Source organism: Callionymus lyra, chromosome 1 (genome assembly GCF_982586985.1).
Source record: "Callionymus lyra chromosome 1, fCalLyr1.hap1.1, whole genome shotgun sequence".
In the NCBI taxonomy this organism is placed as follows: domain Eukaryota; kingdom Metazoa; phylum Chordata; class Actinopteri; order Syngnathiformes; family Callionymidae; genus Callionymus; species Callionymus lyra.
In genome coordinates, this window is record NC_141818.1 from 29,827,153 (window position 1) to 29,849,686 (window position 22,534).

The window sequence follows — 22,534 nt, forward strand, 5'->3', positions numbered from 1 at the left end:
TTTTTTTTTACAGAATACATTTTTACACTAAATGTATTCATGCATTAGTAGCATTATGCACAAGTAAATAGACTTTTGAGAAGAATTTGAATAGATTTTCAAATTCAAAGTCCGTAATTGATGTAATAACTCAATTATACACAAATTCCGATGGCACACTTACTTTAATAGTTTATCAATACCTTGTCCACCAACGAAAATAAATATAAAATATAAAGAAACCTCATTGAAGAAATCAAACTCGTGTGTCGATGTGATCATACACAATAACAACACTCGGGGTTCATCCCGAGCTTTCTGTTTTTTTACGACAGGATGGTGAAACATCTTGTAATGTCTGCTTGGTTTTACTTGACTCGTCCAGTAGATGGCGCTAGTACAAACAAAAGGAACATAATTTGCAAAGTGGTGCCATGTCACTCAATATATAGCGTCATATGTTTGTAACATACGTGTGAATAAAAAACATGTTCGAAAGTATCATCAACGTCTGGCGGATTTGGATTCCATTGAAATGGCGTCTCTAATACTGTGACTTTATTTATACACGCGCGCGCTGCTCTGAGCATGCGCACTGCATCGGCTCTATGGGGACGGGGAGGACATCACGGAAAAAAAAAAGCAGCAGCAGCACCACAGACCCCGCGCCGAGATTGCGAGCGTCCGCCGCGGCCTTTGACGATGTCCTGCCCGGCGTTCGAGCGCGGGGCGAGCGCGTGACAGGCCCGGGTGAGGCGTGAGGGAGGAAGAGACTCATTTCGTTCGTATGGGAGCAGCATGCGGGAAATGGTCGGAGGCTGCTGCGTGTGTTCGGACGAGCGAGGCTGGGCGGAGAACCCGCTGGTCTACTGTGATGGACACGGGTGCAGCGTCGCCGTGCATCAAGGTAACCGCGGGGCCGGGGCTCGAGCGTCTTCCGCCGGGGCAGCTGCGGCGTCCAGAGGTGTCTACGTGCGTGTTTGTGTGCGGCGGCGTGCGTGGGAGGGGAGTGTGTGTGTGTGTGGTGGGCGTCCTGTTTGTTATCTACACACATGATTGAACTCGGGGGCGCGCGCCATCACCCGGCACCTTCCGGTGTGCGCGTGAGGGGGATTCGATTGTCTTTGACCGGGTCTGAGGTCTTGACGGAGGCCCGGTACCGTGGCCGCCGACTTTCGTTCTTTTCGCCACTGTATTGGTCAGTTCTACACGTGAGGGAGACCAATCAGCTAGAGGGACTCCACCACGGTGACGTCACCGACCCCCCCACCACCACCACCACCCCCTAAAAAAAACGTAAACTAAAACGTATTTCAAAAATATTACCATCAAATATTGCTTAACCAAAAACACAATCTTATATTGAACGTAATCAGTAGATCAAGTCAAAGATTTAAATATACATTTATTGTGTATTTATTTGCATCCTCGATGGTCATACGTGTTGTTTTTTAATCAATGTAGTTATAAACCGATTTATTTACTTGGTAAGGGACCCAATGTTTGTCTCTTTATATATATATTTTTATTTACTAGTGTCGTGTTCATCCTGTGGTTAAGGTTTCTATTGTTTTTCATCAATAGCAAGTTTAAGCTTAAGTCGTTATTATGCTGGACCTGATAGAACCAGACCTACATTTTGTATGTGTTTAATGGGTTTAAGTGAATAATCTTCGTATCATGTCACACAGATTTGATCTGATGTTTCATGGTTTATTATTTACATTGTTAGTTTGAACTCGGTCTTTACAACCCAAGCCAAGAGCTTTAATAAAACTTGAGATAAACTCTTACTTTGGCAAGAAAAAGAAAAAAATGGGTCTTGAAGGCAGAAACCTTGAAAGAACGAGGCACCCTTCTCTTCATAGTGTCCATTAAGCATTCGTAGAGATATTTAGGGAAGACAAAAGTGTTTCTCTCTCAGAAAACACGCCTCTTAAATACAATACAAAAGTATTTCCAGTGGTGATACAGTGCATGAGATATACACGAATACGCATGACTTGCAGTTGTCAGTAGATCTTTACTCCAAACATACATTAGAAGTAAATAATGTGACTGATGACCTGCATGAATGAATACTTGGGTAGTAGGAACGATGACTGCAGTGACAGTAGGACGTTCTTGATGTTTAAATTCAATGTTGACTTGGTTCTGATCGGGAGGTCTATGTTTACAATGTGTCGTGTGTGTGTCCCACAGCCTGCTACGGCATCGTGCAGGTGCCCACCGGTCCGTGGTTCTGTCGGAAGTGTGAGTCACAGGAGCGAGCTGCTCGCGTGGTGAGTTTGGCGACACATCCTTTTCATTTAATCGCACGTTCAAGCGCTCTACGCTGCTCTGTCTCCACAGAGATGTGAGCTCTGCCCCCATAAGGATGGCGCCCTCAAGAGGACGGACAGCGGAGGTAAGTGTCTACGTTCGGTTCGGTCCCGTCCCCGCTCTGACCCCGATGATCCCCCGTTAGGCTGGGCTCACGTCGTGTGCGCGCTGTACATACCGGAGGTGCAGTTCGCCAACGTCCTCACCATGGAGCCCATCATCCTGCAGTACGTCCCCCACGATCGGTACATGAAGGTACTACACTCTTTACTGGAGTTCAAATATAGAAACCATGTAAGACACGTGTGACTCACGGACCAGGGGGACAAGTCAACCCTGTCAAGTCCTGTTTATGTGATTTTTATGCCAGCGTTTAAGGTAAGATAAGGGAGAGAGATGGTGGATGGCAACGATACCATATGATACATACTTCCTGTTAGGTAAATATATATTTTGATTGGTCCATGACTTGGTTTTGACACTCGAAAATGTGTATTTTGTTCATATATGGTCCATCCATGGGCAGAATTAGTAATAAAATAACTGTAGGTAGCAGCAAGGTATCATCTTCTAGTTGAGTTTGTGTTGACTTAACCATGGTTAGTGTTTTCAAAAACAGGTTTATTCTATTCTAGTTCAAATAAGTCTTTCACGAAAACTATAGTGGGTAATGATGGGTCTGGCCTCAGGATATATTTTCATGATTTGTAAGAGTTTGAAATTGATGCAAGTTTCTGCATCTGAATGTGTGATTGTATGTTGCCTGCCTGATGGTTGACAAAAAAAAAACAATGTAGATTAACGTTCCTGATGATGTTGAAAAATAATAGTAAAACTGATGTTTGGTGGAGGATGACGGATACTTAATTAAGTTAATTAAGTTTAGCCATTTGAATTCCAGGATAAATGATATAAATCAAGACTGATCCAGTATTTAGTTAAAATTGAACAAATACAGTACATACACCAAAATATTTTTCTTGAATGATTCACTTTGACTCGCTCTGTAAAATGTGATCTGTATGAATGAAAAAATAAACAATACTTTGATTTTGAGCCAACCGTCCGGCGGGCCACATAAAATCTGATGGCGGACCATATTTGGCCCCCGGGCCACAATCACAAATTCACATTGGTGTATGTTCTTAGTAGTCTATCAGACACACATTATGACGATAAAAGCATCTGAACACGGCTACCGGGTCGTTTTATTATTACTGGCTCAGCCTCGTTTCCACCAGAGTAGACATGTGTAATGATGCATTAACATCATCTCATGTTGTGTAAACAGCTTAAACACAAGCAAATCTAGTGTGTGAACATTAGATGCTGTTTATTAATCAGCTAACATACAATATCATTGTTGTACTTTACAGTATAGAAGGAATAGAGTGATACACAAGGTCAGCTGCAATATTCTACTGAACTCATGATGTTATTGCTGATACTTGTGTATTCTAAGGGTAATTACTCACTCGGTTAAAGAAACTTTTTTTTATAGCTGGTTACCGTAACACATTCAGGGTTAAAGATTTCCCTGGTGGAAAATATGGGTCACAGATCAGGAGCCACTGACCTCTGCCAGGATGGAAGCAATAATAAATAAGGCATATTTGTAATCTTTTAAATCTTCTTCAGTCCTTATATAGGTCACCTTTTCTTTCAAGTTACCTTTGGCACATTTGAAGAGGAAGTAGTAGTCGTCGTGTTTGTTGCCGCTCTTCCTTGTGTATCAGTGACCTAGAAATGGAAACTTCAGTATCTTATAATCTTTCTGCTTTTAAACTCAGGGCCGAGACATGTAACAAATGATAGATTGATTTTGTTTGTACTTGCTTCACCTGACATTCAAGTGTCCAGTGAATCAGCCAAAGCAAACCAAAAATAGCAGCTTGTCTCATTTTAGATGAGTTCAGCAGGGGAGGACAACTGCATTTAGAGAATGGTAACTTGGGTCTGAGCAGGAGCTCCTGTGACTCATTTGGGATTATAACTAATGTTGTAGTGCCCCAGTTTGGCCTTGGTTTCAAGACCACCTTTTTTAAGTCTCATTCTGGAGGACTTAGAAACCCAGTCGAGACTGACGTAGAAAAATCTTCCTGAAACATGTTGTTGTTGCTGTAAAAGGATAATTGTTTTTTGTTCAGTTTGACTTAATTGTTTGACATATAGCAGGTGTTATAAACTATATACAGTCTTTTCTTGGTCAGATGTCTTAGTCTCGTCTTGGTTTTGATACTGTCCAGTCTTCATAATGTCTTGAGATGTGTCTCAAATCGCATATTTGCGTACTTAAACTTAGTATTTTTAAGTGCATCTCAATTCTTAGTATGCGAAATCTAGTGCTCCATGCTCACTAAATTGGCGAACTAAACTGAGTATGGATCGATGCTTTCTATCCGAAACTTAGTGACGTTGACGTTGAAAACAAAAGTTACGTCATATATATATATATATATATATATATATATATATATATATATATTCTTATAGTAACAGGTGTATTTTCAGCCAGCAGTAGGAGGATAACACATCTTCGGTGCTGATACCGGCGTAAATATCTCGCAAATATATATATTTTTTCATATTTCTTGATCCAAACGTGCTGCCAGCAGGTGTCGATAGTGTTCCTACAGCTGGTTGAAATCATCGTTAAGTAGTAGTAGAAGAAGAAGCTGTCGCATCATTCCCTGTTAGTGTGTAGCAGCAGTGTTTGTTTGATTTGAGACATACTGTCGAGAATTTGTTACTAGTGAGTACGTACACTATCCTGATGCATACTAACCACCAGTGCACTAAGAGAAGTATGTGATTCGAGACCCAGGTCTCGGTTGGTTTGACTAATTATGACAGTACCTTTTAACCATCTTTATTTATGTCAATTATTTCAGACAAACTTTCAATGCGATGCCACAGCCATCCTCTATAAAATTGAGCGAATTTCTTTCATTTCAGTTTCAGTTTAATTAAAAGGATAATGTAGAAGTGAAAGAATAATCTGAATCTAACTTCTATTGTTTGTGTTGTTGTTTACGTAGCACTTGAGCATCTGGAAATGTCTTAACAGAATAAACATGCGCTAAGTAAAAGGGTCACATTTATCCAGGTATTTCTTTTCTTTCCATTTTTTTTCATCTGTTTTTGGATCCACATTTTACCATTTTGTGTATCCAACATGTGCTTAAGTAACTTGCAGAATGTTATCCGTGATTTCCTGATTAGTAGATATGTCGTTTCAGCATGCACGCCACCCGCTATTTTAGGCTTGTGACTTCTTTTTTCTGTGGTTTCAGCACAACGTGTTGAGAAAGATAAAGTAGAATAGAGCTTCCTTTTCTTATACCTGGTTGATGTATAGGCATGAATCTGTGAACAAAAGATAAACATGCATCATCTATACCCCTCTACTTTGCTGTATGTCACCCCTTTATCTTCTGTAGAGACAGTCAGAGTGCAATAGTTCGGGTACCTTAATATTCTTGTACTAAAATATTTTCATAAAACTTGTGATGAAACATCAACTTAAAACTAGTTGAATGATTCATATATATAGTGTTTTGTCTGATTTTTATTTTCACTATAAAAGTTCTTGATGGTGTGAACATGCTACATATCCCGCTGGTTGTGGTGGGGGGAGGTGAGGGGGATTACGGTACAAAAACAAAGTTAAAGTTATTTACAAAGCTGTCATATCATATTTCATTATCCACAACCTGATCCATTACCTCATCAGTATCCTTCATTCAGACAATGGAAGTCTGGAAACAGAAAATTCTTCCAACTGCTACAAATTGGGAAATTGAAACATTTAGCAAGTGCTCATGGGAAATGTGGTCTACTGTCGGGTTAAACACTACCACTTTAGTCCACTGGCGTCGCTCGAATTACCCCTTAACGGGTTCAGGAAACACAGTAGAACATACTTCATATATCTTCGCCTCCACCCACACATCTCTACAACCCTGGAGAGACTGTGCTGTAGTTTCCGACTGTGCAAGAGAGAGTTCGAGCTCCGTCTGGAAACTGAGGAAGATCGTTCAAGAGATTAACAGTTTAAAACAACCGACAAACAAATGTATCTTAGTTCTCTATAAACGACGGAGGCAAATATCCAGTCGAGTCAAATTAGAAGATACTGTTCAGGCAAAAGTGAACTATGAATAATTTGTTTGTATTATTGTTAATCCTCCTTTTTTTAATGTAGAAAATAAAACCAAAAACGTTTTAACACATCTGGAGAACTGAGCGTATTTTAAGTTTTCTTCCACCAACGACCCGTATAATCTAAATAGTCATTTAACGAAAATAAAAATGTACTTCTATAAATACATTAACATCTTTACTTGATAGTTTCTTATTTACTACAACCAACTAAATTCTCTCCGCACTCTCGAGGCTTGTATACGTTACTCCCAATTGCTCAGTGACCCAGAAACCAACCTCCTACCTTTGTCTTTGTCGAAAAGAGTTTGTACAGTATTCACTCGCGTGAGTTGTGTTATGCTGCACTATCATGCTTTTTTTTTTGCATCTTAAACAAATACCAGTTTGCAGAGATTTGACTGGGCTGCTGCCTGCATATGAATGTACACGCGCGAGTGCTGGAGTGCCTGGTTTCATATTACTGTGTCAGCTACAGTAAATTGCATGCAGCTTTTCCCCCCGTCGGAGCCATTCACCCGGATTTTGCAGCCTGCATTCCTAGACAGCGTTACAATGGACAGTGAAAACTTGAGAAGCCACTCTGCCATTTGCATGCTTGGTGTAGTTATGTCTGGAGCTTTTCAAGACCTAGCCGACATCCTCTGAGGACAACCAAGCGTAGACGTCTTGTGTGGAGTGGAGGAGGACTGAGGGGAGCGAAGAAGAAAAGGCGAGAGAGTGGGTTGAGGCAGAAAGGTAAAGAGCCTGCTGTTCCTTTGTCCCACACCTGTTGCTAGGCCTCTCCTGCCCCCCACCAGCCGGCTCAGCTCACTGGGGGGAAATCTGTGGAGAAAGTACAAAAGCCGCGGCGAGTGCGTGTGTGCATGCGTTTTTTTTTTCTGCTCGCGAGTCTGCTGAGATTTCATTCTCCTGCTTCCGTCTCTGACGTGTGAAAAGTTCATCCTTTGAAAGAAGCAGCGACCTTCAATCACGTACAAAACATCTGGTCAACATTTCAACTGTTCCCAAAAGCCAGTTTGTGTCTCCGTCCGCCTGACCCTTAAAATGTCCTCCAAATCTTTCCGAGCGGCACGGAGAGACCGTCGTCGTCAGCCGGTGACCTTTGGCCCGAGTTTTAATTTGGTCTTCTGTCTCTTCTGATTTGCCAGACATGCTACATCTGTGAGGACCAAGGGAGGGAGAGCAAGGCTGCATGCGGCGCTTGCATGACCTGCAACAGACAGGGCTGCAGACAAGCCTTCCATGTCACCTGGTAAGTGTTAGAGCTGAGTATATAGACTGAGGCCCACCGAGGTCAGATGGTTGTGCTTAGTCTTTGGTTCGTGCCTGTCTTTGAAAACACATAGGTTGTAACTCATTATCTTGAGTGCAGTTTGTGTCTCATTTTCCAAGGCCCCTAGAGGGCGCTCGTGGCTGTACAATCTTTGGCTTTGAGCAAGTATTTTAATGAAAACTCTATTTTTTTCAAGCAATCAGCACCATCTACTGTACTCTGAAAATAAGGACGTAAAGCTTCATGAAGCCTCAACATCCAATAACTCGATAACTGGTCTTAAATTAAAGAGAAACTAATGTGATTAAAGTGTGTCTTAAATAGATGTTGGACTCTATTGTATCATCAGAATGAGTCTATTTTTATAATACTCTCTTTTCATTTAAATACTTACATTATGAAATGTGCTTAAGCCCCGCCCACTGAAAACACTGTAAATCTGGTTTACCATAACCAAACCCATTCTGCTGTGATTGGTCACTGCCCGTCATCGATCCTGGACTTCTCCACCTCCAAAGGATTTGTACTGATTTGCATGATTACAGCAGGCTAAAGGAGAAGTGATGTCCATTGTTACGACATAATGGACTCTCGTAACCTCTTGTTCGCCAAGAATTCAACTTTTTAAAGTAATAACTTTAAAACACGGTCATAAGGAGGGACTTACTGCATATTAGAGAGGAAGATTCAACATTTGAAACATGTGAGTAAGCAGGAAAGTTGGGTTTTCACATTAGCTACAGTTTGAAGCTTTGAAATCTGTGCGAACGAGAGGTTACGAGAGCGGAGTCCATCATTACGTAATAATGGCTACACTCCTCCAGGCAGCTGTAATCACACCCCGCTTTGTTTGTACAACGAGTCCCTTATAGGTGGAGACTTCCAGGATTTATGACGAGCGGTGACAAACCTGGATGCTTGACCAATCACAGCAGAGTTTATCTCCAGGGTTAGGAGACACTGTTTTCAGTGGGCGGGGCTTAAGATCATTTTCTGATGTACATATTTCAATGAAAAGAGAGTTTTGTACAAACACACACTGATGATACAATAGAGTCCAACATCTATTTAAGACACACTTAAATTAACACATTTGTTGAACTTAAAATGGATTAAAATGCAGAACAACTGTCTCATTGGAAGTTGATCATGACAACTTTAGAAATATGATCTTTTGCTGAGACCCTAAACTTTTGACCTTGGACTCGTTTCCCAACTCTGACATCTATTTAATTAATGATGATCTCAATAACTTTGTATCTATTTCTATTCGACATGTGTTGCTTTAAAAAAAAATTCTCTGTGACACTGCAGTGCCCAGATGGCAGGACTTCTGTGTGAAGAGGAAGGTCCTGAGGCTGACAACGTGAAGTATTGTGGCTACTGTAAACATCACTACAACAAAATGGTATGAACATTTCAATATGTTATCATTTAAAAAAAGAGAAGATCAGACTCAAACTTCCTGTTAGGTAAGTAAACAAAAAACTCAATAGGTGTTTGTTTCATCATGTCTTCGCAGCAGAAGAAACGGCACTCCCATGATACTATCAGCAGTTCCTTCATCCAGTCCAGGGCGCGCCCCACCTCTCCGTCCCAGGACAAGCAACACCACCACCATAGACCGAGACGGGTAAAGAGACACGTCGCCGGTGATTTGTTCTGTCGCTGTCAGGATATATGATGATCATCTGTTGGTCCTCCAGAGTCACAAGGACAAGATCCGACAGAAAGAACGACACAAGAAGTCGTCCGACAGTTTGAGTTCTTCCACACCGACACCGGCCAGTACGGACAAGGTGAGAGAGACTCTGAGAGGTTTTCCTTCTGTTATTGATGAGCGGGTCTGGTCGCAGGTTTCCACCAGTCACCACAGCAGCAAAGACGGCGAAGTGAAGTCCAAGAAGCTGAGTTCACACAGTCATGGTCATCGCAGTAAAAAACTTGGGAGCAAAAGCTGCTCGTCGTCCTGTTCGTCCAGTCCCTTTAACACAGGTACGACACTCGCTTGAAGTCGTCTGACCCCGGCTCCTGACCTGTTCCGTCTTTCTAGGAGGTTCTCTGTCTTCGGCCCAGGACTTCCATCAATTTCCTCCCCCTCGCCCGGAACGGGAGCACGACCGGGCCAGCGACGACCACAGCAATGGCGAGGAGCGCAAGGAGAGACACAGGCGGTCAGCGGTGAGGGAGGACGGAGAAGAGAATGAGAAGGAGGAGGACAAAGATGAAGAGGAGGAAGTGAAATTCCACAAACCGCCAGCGCTGACCCCCGCCGATGGTCCACTCACGGTCACTCAAGTTCACGACCGGCCGGAGAGCAACTCCGGCCCGTTTGAGAACAAGGTGACCATTTCCACGTTCGGGTCCATCATGCGCATCACGTCCACGTCCGGGCTGGGCAGCAGCTGTAAGATCCGTAAGATCTCGTCATCGGGGGACTACAAGCCGTCAAAGTCTCTCTGCAAACCGTCGCATCTGAGCACTCCCCCGATCCTGGAGGAGGCGGACCCCGAGGAGAAGACCTCGCCGCCTCCGCTGGCTAGAGAACGACGGCACCGGGGGAACAAGAAGAGTCGCCACGGGCCGGGCCGACCGCGAGGCAGCAAGAACCGAGAGAGGAGGGAGGAGGAACATCACTATCACCATCAACCGGTCGCACCTCCTCCTCCTCCTCCTCCTCCTCCAGCGTTCAGCTCCTCGCTGCATTCGTCTGCCTCCTCAACTTCTCATCCCGCTTTCTCCTCGACGCTGCCTGCTGCCACTTCCTCGTCTTCTTTCTTTTCGTCTTCCGCGGGCAGCTTTTCAACAAGTCGCGGAAACTCGCTACTCAGCACAGGTGGGTCTTGGTGTTGGAACAAATGCATCCTGGGAGTTACTCTGCCTACTGTTCACTTTATTTTTGATGAAATACTCCCAACACTTTTCTCTATTTTTGCTTCTTTCACTTTACATTTGACAGAAAAATAAGTCGTTATACTGCCGCCATGTTGGATTTTAAACTTTTAATTACAGTTTTTGGGGCAGTGGCGCAGTGAGTAGCGCCTCACAGCAAGAAGGTTGCTGGTTAGCTTCTAGGCCAAGACCTTTCTGTTTTGAGTTTGTATGTTCTCCCTGTGTTGCATGGGTTTACTCCGGACACTTAAGTTTCCTCCTGTAGTCCAAAAACATACAGAGGTTAATTGAGAACTTAGGGAAATTTAGTCAAATTTCAGGGGAAGCAACGTTTTAAAAATATATGAATGAACCTGATTTACATGAGGTGGTGGAGCAGGTTTTACGTTATACGCGCAAATCATTAATGTATAAATAAAACATTTAATTCAATTCAATTGAAAAAACATATTACTATGGTAATAATTTAAGGTGGTTAAATTTGTTAAAACTAAATAGTTGCTAAAAAAGATAGGCAATGCCATTGAAACAAATCTGAAGAAAAAAAACACATTTCTGAGACGTTTTATTATGAAATTAATCTCTGCTTGTATCAGAGGATTAAAAAATATATATATTTCTGTTGCAGGAATCTACTCTAGTTCTAAGGATCCTCTACCACAAAGCGCAGGAATCTGTGCAGCCCCCCCATCGCTAGGTGGAGGAGTGTGTAGCACCTCCTTGTCTCTGGGAGGGGGTATGTGTAGCACCCCTCTATCCTCAGGGCTCCTTCCATCACACACCTTCTCACGGTCTCTTCCGCCAGTCAACACCGTCTCCACACAGGTAATGTTCCGACGTCAGTCATAAAAGAGAGTGAAGCTGAGTCTTGATGTTTCTGATCTGGTAGGTCCACCCAGGATCCAGCAGTTCGTACAGTCTGACCTCCACACAAGCGTTCTCAAGTGTTCTCTCCACTGGCCCGACACTGCCGCAACTACTGAGCCAATCCCAGACCTCACTGCCAGGTAGGAAATCCTCCTTTTGTAATTGTACAGATACTAAACCCATTTTAACCCTTGTGTTATCTCTGGGTCAAGTTGACCCTAAGATGGTTCACGTTGACCCAGAGACAACACAAGGGGTACCAGAAACACATTTGTTTTGGCCTTTTGGATCACCTTGAACCAGAGATAACAAAAGGGTTAAACTCAAAGGCATTTACGATTTTGTTTCACAGGATTAAAATGGAAGATTTGTTTGTGATGTGATTGGAGAAAACGTCTTCAGCAGCTTATTACAATTTAAACTTTCTCTGTTTTGTAGAAACCGACCTTGATGACTGTCGCTTCCCCTGTCAGGGGAACTCACCCAGAGAGAGTCTGTCCTCACAGTAGGTTCTTGATTCTTTTTTAATGCTTGTACCACAAAACCTTTGAATCATTACCTTCCTGGTGATTTACTGGTAATCGTGTTATTTTTATCATGTCTTAGAGATACATTAGGACTGCACAATATTAATAATATGTTTGATATTCGACAATTGTGTCTTGAAGTGCGATATCGATATCAATGCGATTTTTTTCTTTCACCTAAAAATGAAGCAGCATGCATGCTCAGTCGTGCGCAGGTGCGAGTACCGTAGTGGAGGTCCAGGGCTTTAGAGAAGGAAAACAATGTGATTTCTCTTTCGTTTATTTACTCACATCGGTGCCGACATGATCGTAGAAAAATATCACTTACAAGGCTTTTTTTCGCAGGACTTGCATCGTTTCCGCGATTCTTATAAGAAACAACTGAGACAAGATCAGAAGTTCTTACAATATGTTGCTTTATCAAATGGGGTGCAAGAGATGAGTGACTGGATCACTAGCGCTCATAAGCTAGATTTACTTCCGTGTATATTCTGAGCCGTCAAGTAAGCAAGCTGTGCCGCACAGCTCACAGACAGACAGAGACGCAAACGACAACGAGACATAGAAGTACAAATAAACAACTTTACAGAACTTGACACCTATTGGTCAAAGTGCGCATGTAAGAAATGCTTGATTTATACAATAAAATATTATAAATTATTGCACATGTTTTTTATATGCATATCGCATGTGCCAATATCACAATATCGATATTTTTCCGAAATATCGTGTAGCCTTAGTGGGAAGACATGATCACCATTTTTTTTTACTTTGAAATGTCTTATTTGTTTGAATGAAGTTGTTATTATCTTATAACGCAGAACCTTCATTCACTTTCACATCTCAAGGAGCTACTCTACAGCTAAAAATAGACTTCATGTCAGAGGTTCGTCTACAACAACTGGGACACTGATGACTTAAAAAGAAAAAAAAATACTATTTTTAGACTATTTTTTATCTATTTTTAGTACGTACGATTTTCAGGATTCGAGGAATAAAAAATATATATATTAATGTGCTAGCGATCCAAAAAATAATTTCACCAAATGCTCACAAAGCCTTCCTTTTTTTGCGGGAAAAGGGGTTCAGCGGAAACTGATTCATTTGGTGACCACTCTCTCATATATAAATCTAGTGTTTTCATTTAAGTTCATGATTATGTCAATTTAAAGTATCGATATATAGAAGGAAAAAAAAAGTCTTCATGAAGTAATGTATGGTTTTGAATAGATGCGGTTCTAGTCATTGACTTTCTGCTGGATTTACAGTCCCAAGTGTTGCCGCAACCTTAAGTTTAGCACCATCAGTATTTCTGTTCTTTTGTCTCAATGTTAAGATGTCGGTAATAAACTCTTTCTCTCAGGTCCCCGATGAGCTGTCTTCCTCTACTGTTTGACCAGAGAGACGGGTTGGGGGCCGGAGTCAGACCTCAGCCTGAGAACGTCCCGGCGGCCAGCGCCCACATAGAACTGCTGCTGGAAAAACACAGCAACGGAGAGATGGGAGTCAACAGTGAGTCATGCGGAATATTCATGGTGGAATTTACTGAAAAACTAAATTCTTGTTGTTTTTCTAAATGTCGAGCCACATTCACTCCTGTATATCTTAACCATCTAGTCACATATTGTCTAACTAAATATAGTTTTAACCTTTTAGAACAATGACAAGTTAACTTGATCTTAATATCTGGCGTGAGGTCAAAGGGTCAACTATTAGACTGGTCCAAATAAGTTTAGTTTTTTTTTAATCCAGGTACATGTTTTTATTTGTGTTGACCTATTATTGTTGTCCTGCCGCTTCAGTTGTGGACATGCTGCAGTCCCTTCACTCCCTGCAGCAGGAGAACCAGCGCCTCCAGGACCAGATCCTCAGTCTGTCGGCCAAGAGGGAGCGACTGCAGCTGCTCAACACTGACCTGACCGTCCCTTTCCCGCCACATTTCCTCCAGAGCTCCACGCACACCTCAGCCCAGATCAGCTTCTTGGCATCCACGCATGGTTTGGTCCTTTATCATCCCTCAGCGTGTCACTGTTCATCATCGTCATCGTGACATTTGACCTTTGATCCCTCAGACCCCCTGAGTGCCAGCAAGAGTCCTCTGTCCAAAAACGGTTTCCTGAATGATACCTCCTTCGTCACATCCTCTGAGGTAGGTGCAGGGAGATGTCTGACTATGTTTCCTAAATGTTTGAGCTACACGGGTCTCATTCATGAAACCTACTCCAGATTCATGGAGGACCATTCGGATCTTATCGTGAACACGCGAGTACTTGATGAATCTAAAATGTAAAGCAGCTCTTGGTAACGAGTCATTAATATATATCTCCGCCCATAATTGACCATATAAGGAGGTGAAGATGATCCTGTCCACCTGTCAGTCACGAACAAACAGAGAGAGAAACAAACTTTTCTGAAGTGGAGATGGAGTTGTTTTTTTCTACTGTTAAAGCAGCACTGGGTAGTTTTGTGTACCTTAATATTTTTGTACTAAAATAACTTGTGATGAAACATCTACTTAAAACTAGTTGAATTACTTATATACCGTGACTTAAGGTGTTTTATGTGATTTTTATTTTCACTGTAAAAGTTTTTGATGGTGTGAACATGCTACATATCCGCTGGTTGTTGTGGGGGTGAGGGGGATTACGATACAAAAACAAAGTAAAAGTTATATTATTTACAAAGCTGTCATATCATATTTCATTATCCACAATCTGATTCATTACCTCATCAGTATCATCCTTCATTCAGACAATGGAAGTCTGGAAACAGAAAATTCATCCAAGTACTACAAACCGGCACATGGCAACTTCTGCGACGTTTAGCAAGTGCTCATGGGAAATGTGGTCTCCCTTCGGGCTAAAAACTGTCACTTTAGTCCGATGGCGTCGCTCGACTTCAAATCGCATTGAGCTGCTTTTTTATTGTGGAGTCAAAAGGCATATATTGTATTTTCTTTTTTGAGTTGTGGCATCAAAGCACAGGGATGTGGCAGTTGTCAATTATCCCAATATAACTCATATCAAATACAAAGAAGAAGAACATTTTATAAATGAAATGTAAAAGATTTAAGATGAAATTAAACTAAATAGACGCACAACAGAAACACTTACAGTCACAAGAGGAGTTGATTTCACAGTAGAAAATATCACTTGATGACCATAACGTTATTGAGGAAACCTCTCTGTAGGGAAATAAACCTGCCCATTGTTTACTTATTCTTTTATTTTAGCCTATTATTAGGTCTATATTCTCATGTTTTAATATGATTTTCAAGTAAACAATCATCACGTAGAAAGAATATTGAGTCGATGTCAATCATTAATTCACAATCATGACCATAATCTGGATTTTAAACCTGCTATTGTCCACTAGTTTAACTAAATGTGATCTATTTTATTTTATATATATATATATGAATACAGTTGTTCATTTCTAATAGTGATAGAAAATATTTTAGTGCATTCTTGAATTTGCACCAACTCAGGAGCAGGTGTAGAATTTTCGAGTAAATTCATGTTTGACACTGTTCTGCTCGCGCTTCACGAATGAGACCCAACATCTTTGTTTTCAATCTCTTGGTGACCTCTGTGTGTTTTCCTCCCAGGAACTCCACTCGGGAAGTCCTTCCCGCAGTAGCTCCTCCCTCTCCTTCCAGAGTACCCCTCCTCCTCAGCAGAGCCCTGCCTCCTCCAGCCAACCACTGCTCAACGGTCTGGGACGAGGAGCGAGCGACGGCTCCAACCTGCCCGGGGTGGGGGGGCTCGTGGCGTCCCTGACAGGAAGTCCTCACATGAACCTGAATGGAGCTCTGAACGGTGTGATCCAGTCTCCTGGCCCACAGCCCTCTTTCCCATCCCTCAGACCTCAGCCCCCTCCTCTGAACCCGCAGGGTTTTCAGCTTCCCAAGAGTGCGAGCCCGTGAGTATCAACGGTTTCATCATCACGGCAGATATAAGGGTCTAAATATGATTCTGGTCTCGCAGGTCTTCATGGATGGACCAGCAGCAGCAGCAGCTCCAGCAGTTCCTCACCTCACAGAACTTCACGCCAGTAAGTATTTATTTACTTTCTGCTGTCGGGGATATTCTAACATGGATCCGTCTTGTAGAACTGAAGTATGGCTGGACGATTAATAGTTTTTAGTATTCGCAGTGAATATGTTATGTTTGTTTACAAGTGTAATTACAGTAACTAAATAAACCTTCTACCTTTATTTTAAGGTTTGCTTAATTTGCCTTTATCATAAAAATTACTTCATAACTTTATCTTGAGAATCAAAGGGAAATGCATTTTAATGTAAAGTTAATAATTTATTGTATTTGATTTAAAGAGTGAATAAAAAAAGGACATTGAAAAAATAATCACAATATTTTGAAAAATAATCGCAATTATATATTTTTTTATAATCGTTCAGCCCTAAACTGAAGTACTACTTTTTACTTAATCATCTGATAACTCCAGCTCCTTATGTTTTCTCTTAACACTTGTCGGGTCCATCATTTTCTACTCATGTCGAACAAGGGTTGGGATCAGGGTTGCCAACTACCTGAAAAATAAATAAGTGAAACCTCATCGACGTGAAGGCCTTCAACCTTTCCGGTCGTGATTTATTTTTTTACCTCTTTTTTTTGCGGGTGAAACAGTTTTTGATTATTTATTAAAACATAACTTTTTAAACCTGAGTTGAATTAGATGCACATTTTTGAATGATAAACACATGAAAAACAAGTTATTATCCAAAAATGTACTTTAATACAAACTTATCAAAAGAAATACACTACTCTAAATACAAAATTAACTTAACTGTATAAATAAATATAAAACAATAAATTATAAGCAGAACATTCATCCTGTAACTTATGAACAGCTCAATGCCATTTTATGTGGAGCCTATTTGTTTCCATTTATATTCCCTCTGAGATCTTGCTACTGTGAGGAGTCTTTGTCTTTGAGCTACAGAGTCATAGTTGAGGCTCACAAAGAGCTCAACTTTAATCAGTTTAGCGGAACATTTATTCCATCCGTCCACTTACTCTTCGTGAACAAGAAAATCCTCCACAAACCCAGTGGAAGTTGTTATGCTTTTTTATTTGTTACCAGTATTACTGCTGCCGGTCACATTGTTGCTCGAAGGTGTGTCTCTGTCGGCCATGCTGCTTTGTTGTGCCGCCATCGACTTTGGCAAGAAACAGCACCTCGACCAATGAGATGAGCGGATACTATATTATCATCAGCTCATTGGTCACAGAGCAGGAGAGGTTCGAGGAACAATACTGTAACTTTTCATATAAAGGGCACTTTTGTTCATAAACTCCATCGACATTTTAACAGACTGACTCTCATGGTAATACGGGACAAAGTGCGTCTCTTTTAAACTCAACACGGGACGCATACTTAGATTTCTAAATACGGGACGATTCCGGTTTTCAAGGGACGGTTGGCAACCCAAGTTGGATCACTTTCAAAGTGACCCATGTTTTTTTGGAGACGGTTGTCTATTTTCTTCGTCCAAAAAGAAACTTAAAAACATCCAAATACCTCCATACTGCTCGTCTGAAACTTCCATCTTGAATTGAAGCCTTGACGCGAGGAATTGTAAGGAATAAATAAGAGTCAATATTCTAAGCTGTTTTTAAGTAGAAGCTAAAAGGCCTACGTGCTACACAGATTTAGTTTGAGACTGGACATGTATTGGACTTTTTTTGTCTCCAAAAAAGAACAGATTACGCTGAAAATAATCCCACATTTTAGGCGACATAAGATTGAGTAGAAAATGAGGGAAATTTAAGTTACTTGACTGAGTAACTTTAAGGTCTTGACTGTTTATGTGCCTCCAGGATTCTCTGCCAGAACATTCTTTTGTCAAAGTCCAGGGCCGAAATCATTGAAGGTCGCCTGCTAGAGCTTAATTAAATTTATAAGCGACCAGAGGACGAATGTAAAGTAGATTTAAAGATTATTGCAATGTTGAAAATGCGGGGTTGTTTTCCAGCAAACTTCCAAATTATACACTTGATGATTAAAACTAGTTGCATCTCGGGTCACCTTTATGAGTGATTCTTTTTTCCACGCTCTGCTAAAGTAACACCTTTATGAACAAACTTTTGTGAAAACGTGGTGAGTAGAACTCTGTAGGAAGTGGTGAAGGAAGGATCATGAGCCCTTTTGTGGCTTTTGCTGCAAGTTTTGAGTGTCGTCGCTTCCTAGGAGACAGTTTACGTCAGGGGTCGACTGAAAATTAGTTTTGGTATAAACAGGTTTTTCTTATTTAAATGTTTTGAAGCGTGAAAAACGAGCAGCTCTCCCCTTCAGTTTACCTTTCATTTAACAAAACGTGTTACTGTAACTTGGCCGATACAGGAACTTAAGAACAACATCAGTTCTTTACGGTCATCAGCGCAGAACTCCTCGCCTCCCTCTAGGTGACTGTCTCAGTCTTAAAGGGACAGTAACACGCACAACAACGAATGTTTGTTGTAATTTCAAATTGGTGAAGACCTTACTACTGAAAATCAAGATCAAGCGAGCTTTTGCCCTTTCTGCTCCCAAAAAAATCAAGACTTTAACCAACATAGAAAATATTTTATATTTTTCGGCGAGTCAGTCAGTTACAGACCGCTACATTTTTATAATTTAGCTTAAGTTATAGCAAATTATTAGTTTTGAGTGTGCGACTTGAGTTCAGTTGTCTTTGTCTTTATCCAAAAGGACACTTAAAAACACCCTTAACAACGTCCCTCTTGTATTGAAGCCTCGACAAGAGAGCTTTAGGATGACGGCCTGGTGTCAATTTAAAATATAAACTTGTGTTGTTTTTTTCTGATCAATTCATCTCGTCGAGGCTTCAATACAAGAGGGACGGAACAGAAGAGCAGTGTTGAGGTATTTGGATGAGTGGAGATTTGACAAAGATGAACCAGAGCTCCAGTCGCTAAATTAAAATAAACAAACATTTTTGCTTATTATTAACTCTAAAAAGGTACAGTTTACTCTGAAAATAATGCCAACCATTAGTCGACATGTGGGAGAGTAGAAAGTGAGGTTAGAAGGATTTCTGGATGAACTTAATTAATTGTTTTATTCATGTATTTAGTTGGTTTATATATAGCATAAAGGTAAACAAAGAAATGATAATGAATGTCTTTTCATTTTAAAAGTCAAAAGGGTTTTGCGGGTCCGAATGGCTCTTTGAGTTCCAAAGGTCGCCGACGCCTGGTTTAAGTTATGTAAAAAATATAACCACTCAGATATAATTCAAGTGTCATCTTGTGGTCATCCTCAGGAGCAGCAGGTCCTGGTCTGTCAGATGCTGCAGCAGCAGAGGCAGAGAGAGCTCCAGCGTCTGACACTCTCTGCAGCTCTCTCCTCCAACCCCAACTCTCCCCTGCTGGCACCGTCGCCCAACCTGCTGTCGTCCACCACAGCCTCGCCCCTGCAGGGAGGTCAAGGGTCGCTCTTTGGGCTGCAGGACAGCACACTCCACAAGGTACATGACGGTTGGCGTCACTGGTGAGTCGACGAAGCTTTGTAAAGCATCATTCCAATGCCCACTAGATGGCGCTCTTCGAAGTATAATCAAATATGTATCTAAAGCCAGCAGCGCCATCTACTGAGCTCAGAAAATAATGCTTCATGAAGCTTCATCTTCTCATCACTAGCTATCAACCATTTCCAAATGATTTGATGATCCTGCCTGTGAGAGCAGTTCAAGTTTAGTAGGTCAAACACTCTTTCCCAAAGTAGACAGGTTTACACTTGTTTGGAGGTTCATGATCTCATAAGACAAGATGAAAAGTTCTTACAATATGTTGCTTTAGCAAATGAGGGTTGAAAGAGATGTGTGACTGGATCACTAGTGTTTGAATAGATCATAAGTTAGGCAGCAAGACGAGTCGCCATAGCAACCAAGCCTAGGAAGCTGCGCTGCACAGCTCACAGAAAGACGGAGACGTAAACGACAACAAAACATAGAAGTACAAATTGACAACATTTCAGAACGTGACACTGATTGGTCGAAGTGTGGATTTAAGAAATGTTTGATTTGACTGATTGATTGATCAATGAAAAATTATAAATGATCGCACATGTTTCGATTTTTTGCCATTATCACGATATCGATATTTTCCGATATATAATGCAGCCCTATTTGGAGGTAAACACTTGAGCACTGAGGCTTTGTGAAGTGTTGTTCTTATTTTCAGAGTCCACTAGATGGCACTCTATGTATTGGCCTTGAGGCACTATTTCAATGAAACACTCAAAACATAAATTTTTCCTAAGTTTCTTTTTAAAAATGTACATTTCTGGTGAAGAATAATGTTATGTCGTTTGCAGGTGATTGGAGAGAAGGGCGGAGACAAGAACGGGTGACCTCCGACCCCATGCCACGAACGAATCTTCTCTCATCTTACACTCTTATGAATGTACAACAGGTCGACCTTTCCCTGAATTCTGAGGTTCTGTAGGATTTTTTTGCGTAGGCAGCTTCAGAGAGCATGAACCCAGTGGTCTCTTCTTTAATTGCACTAAGTTGTTTATCAGACCAAGATGGCTCCTGATGTGGGAGGAGCCTGTACGTCCCTGACTGCACACTCTAGTCATGTGACATGCGAACTCCAGCACTGATGCTTCACCACTTTTTTTTTTTTACTTAAGCGTCTTTCTTACTGTTTCACTTCCTGATCACGTGTCACCGTTTGTGTCGACTCTTAAGATTACCTCAGAAATGACCTTCACTGGAGAGAAATCCACTCTAATCCACAACCACCCTCACAAGAATTCACTTCAACGTCCAAAACCTATTTATATCATTCTGGTTGCTATGGAGATTAAGCAGATGAAACCAAACATTTGGAAATGTTTTTTTTTTTTTTTTTAAACAATTATATTTTAATTCATCAACAAGTGAGCACTTTGCATGTTCAAAGCCGACAGAGCAAAATAACTCTTTAACCTTTTAAAGGAAGCTCGTTTAAGACACAATGGACCGTTTTTTATTTGTATCTGTTTGTATTTTGCACTCGACTCTGAAGTGTTACTCCCGTCCTCCGCGTTTCTGTTCTCCTTTAGCAATACTGGATAGATAATGCCTTAATGATACAAGATATTCAGAGGAAACTGCAGCCCAAGCGCTTCCTCTTTCTTTGAGGGATTTTTTTTTTACCTGGGACACACTTCCTGTTTATACTTTTGATATTGGACTGAGGATTTCAATGTGTGAACAATCGTATAGTGGATACTCGTGTGTCGAATCTTTTTCTATTGTTATTACTTTGTATTTTAATGCGATGCTCTTTAGTTGTTTTGTGTTTTGTTTTTTACTTCTATGATAAAAAAAAAAAGTTGACAAAGGAGGATAAAGATAGGACATGTAAATTATTACTCATCATTCTGTCACGATGGTGTGTTCTAAGTAGCTCGAACGTTAGCAGAGGATCATGAACTTTTGTTGTCGTCGATGTTTCTTTCACCTGCTGGGACGTCTGAGCCCACCTTCATGGAGTGGAACTGTTGTGATGTGACACAACTCAAATGCTTTTAGTGAAAGAGACTCATGTTTTTTTTTGTTTCAATTTCCTGTTTTCTCGTGTGAATATTTAGCGCGATCTCCCACTCGTAGAACTCGTATCGTGACTAGAAGCTTCCGTCGAGAACTGATGCAGGCGTTGGCAGCTGAAGTAAAAAAAAAACTTGTCGCCGACAAGAAGTGTAGCAACGACAGAAGTGGAATATTCACTTCATCCAAGCCAGGAGCCGACACCACTTCACCGACGGGTCCGAAGAGTGGCGCGAAGGATTGATCTAGTTTCCCATGTTGCACTGGGGCACAGTACGCCCACATATTACTCATGTTTAGTATCGTTTGGATTTTGTTAATCTATAAGTGTTTGTGCAAAAACACATTCCTTCTTTGAAAGCTTTGACGGAAATGGAACCGAGATACTCGATTTTCTGAATGTTGTTCTGTGTTTTGTTTTTTTTGTCGTTCTTTTTGGACATTCAAGCACCTGGATGAGTTCTGATGCAAAGTTTCCCTAGAAATGCATGAAATGCAGTGACTAACACGTGGCTAAAAACCAATTGAAAACTATGCATAGTTTAAAAAAAATGCATTTTCCCGATAAAATAAATGCGCAAACAAAGTTTGATGCGCACTTAATTGAAAAGTAAGGAAGGTTGATGTACAGTGTATTTGTTTGAGAGAATTAATCGGATTTAATTGACGATATTAAGATGAGGAAAAAAAAAACTCCTGTAAAGTATTTTGATATTTTTTGTGTGTCAAATGCAAAACCAAGGTTTGAAATGACTTTTGACAATAAATGTATTTTACTGATTTTGTGTCCTTTCGTTTTATGAGCTCAGTTGGTCCATCTTTGAAGTATGTACTGTTTTGAGTATTGTTTTGATTGTTAAAGCGCTTTGTGACCCTGGTCTCGAAAAGCGCTATATAAATATATATTACTTACTTACTTACTTATAGTTGCCGCGACACTATAGAGCCAAG

General features: G+C 41.1%; 1 protein-coding gene across 1 annotated transcript; it reads left to right on the plus strand.

Annotated features, from left to right (window-relative positions):
• The first annotated feature begins 561 nt into the window (after positions 1–561).
• On the plus strand, positions 562–22,363 carry LOC148088861 (protein AF-17-like). The gene is made up of 20 exons (XM_087800607.1): positions 562–886; positions 2,182–2,261; positions 2,332–2,386; positions 2,447–2,556; positions 7,614–7,717; positions 9,053–9,146; positions 9,261–9,371; positions 9,445–9,537; positions 9,595–9,733; positions 9,792–10,574; positions 11,259–11,455; positions 11,520–11,637; positions 11,936–12,002; positions 13,388–13,536; positions 13,827–14,021; positions 14,097–14,173; positions 15,632–15,945; positions 16,011–16,077; positions 19,310–19,513; positions 20,362–22,363. Exons 1-20 carry the CDS (start codon positions 778–780, stop codon positions 20,395–20,397), a joined length of 3,102 nt encoding a protein of 1,033 aa, XP_087656733.1. The 5' UTR covers positions 562–777; the 3' UTR covers positions 20,398–22,363.
• Positions 22,364–22,534: the final 171 nt, after the last annotated feature.

Excerpts from the sequence above, each read along its gene's own strand:
- LOC148088861 (XM_087800607.1), top strand. The coding sequence starts at position 778 with ATGCGGGAAATGGTCGGAGGCTGCTGCGTGTGTTCGGACGAGCGAGGC. Across the intron at positions 7,718-9,052 it reads CAAGCCTTCCATGTCACCTG|TGCCCAGATGGCAGGACTTC; the intron begins GTAAGTGTTAGA and ends GTGACACTGCAG. Across the intron at positions 9,147-9,260 it reads AACATCACTACAACAAAATG|CAGAAGAAACGGCACTCCCA; the intron begins GTATGAACATTT and ends ATGTCTTCGCAG.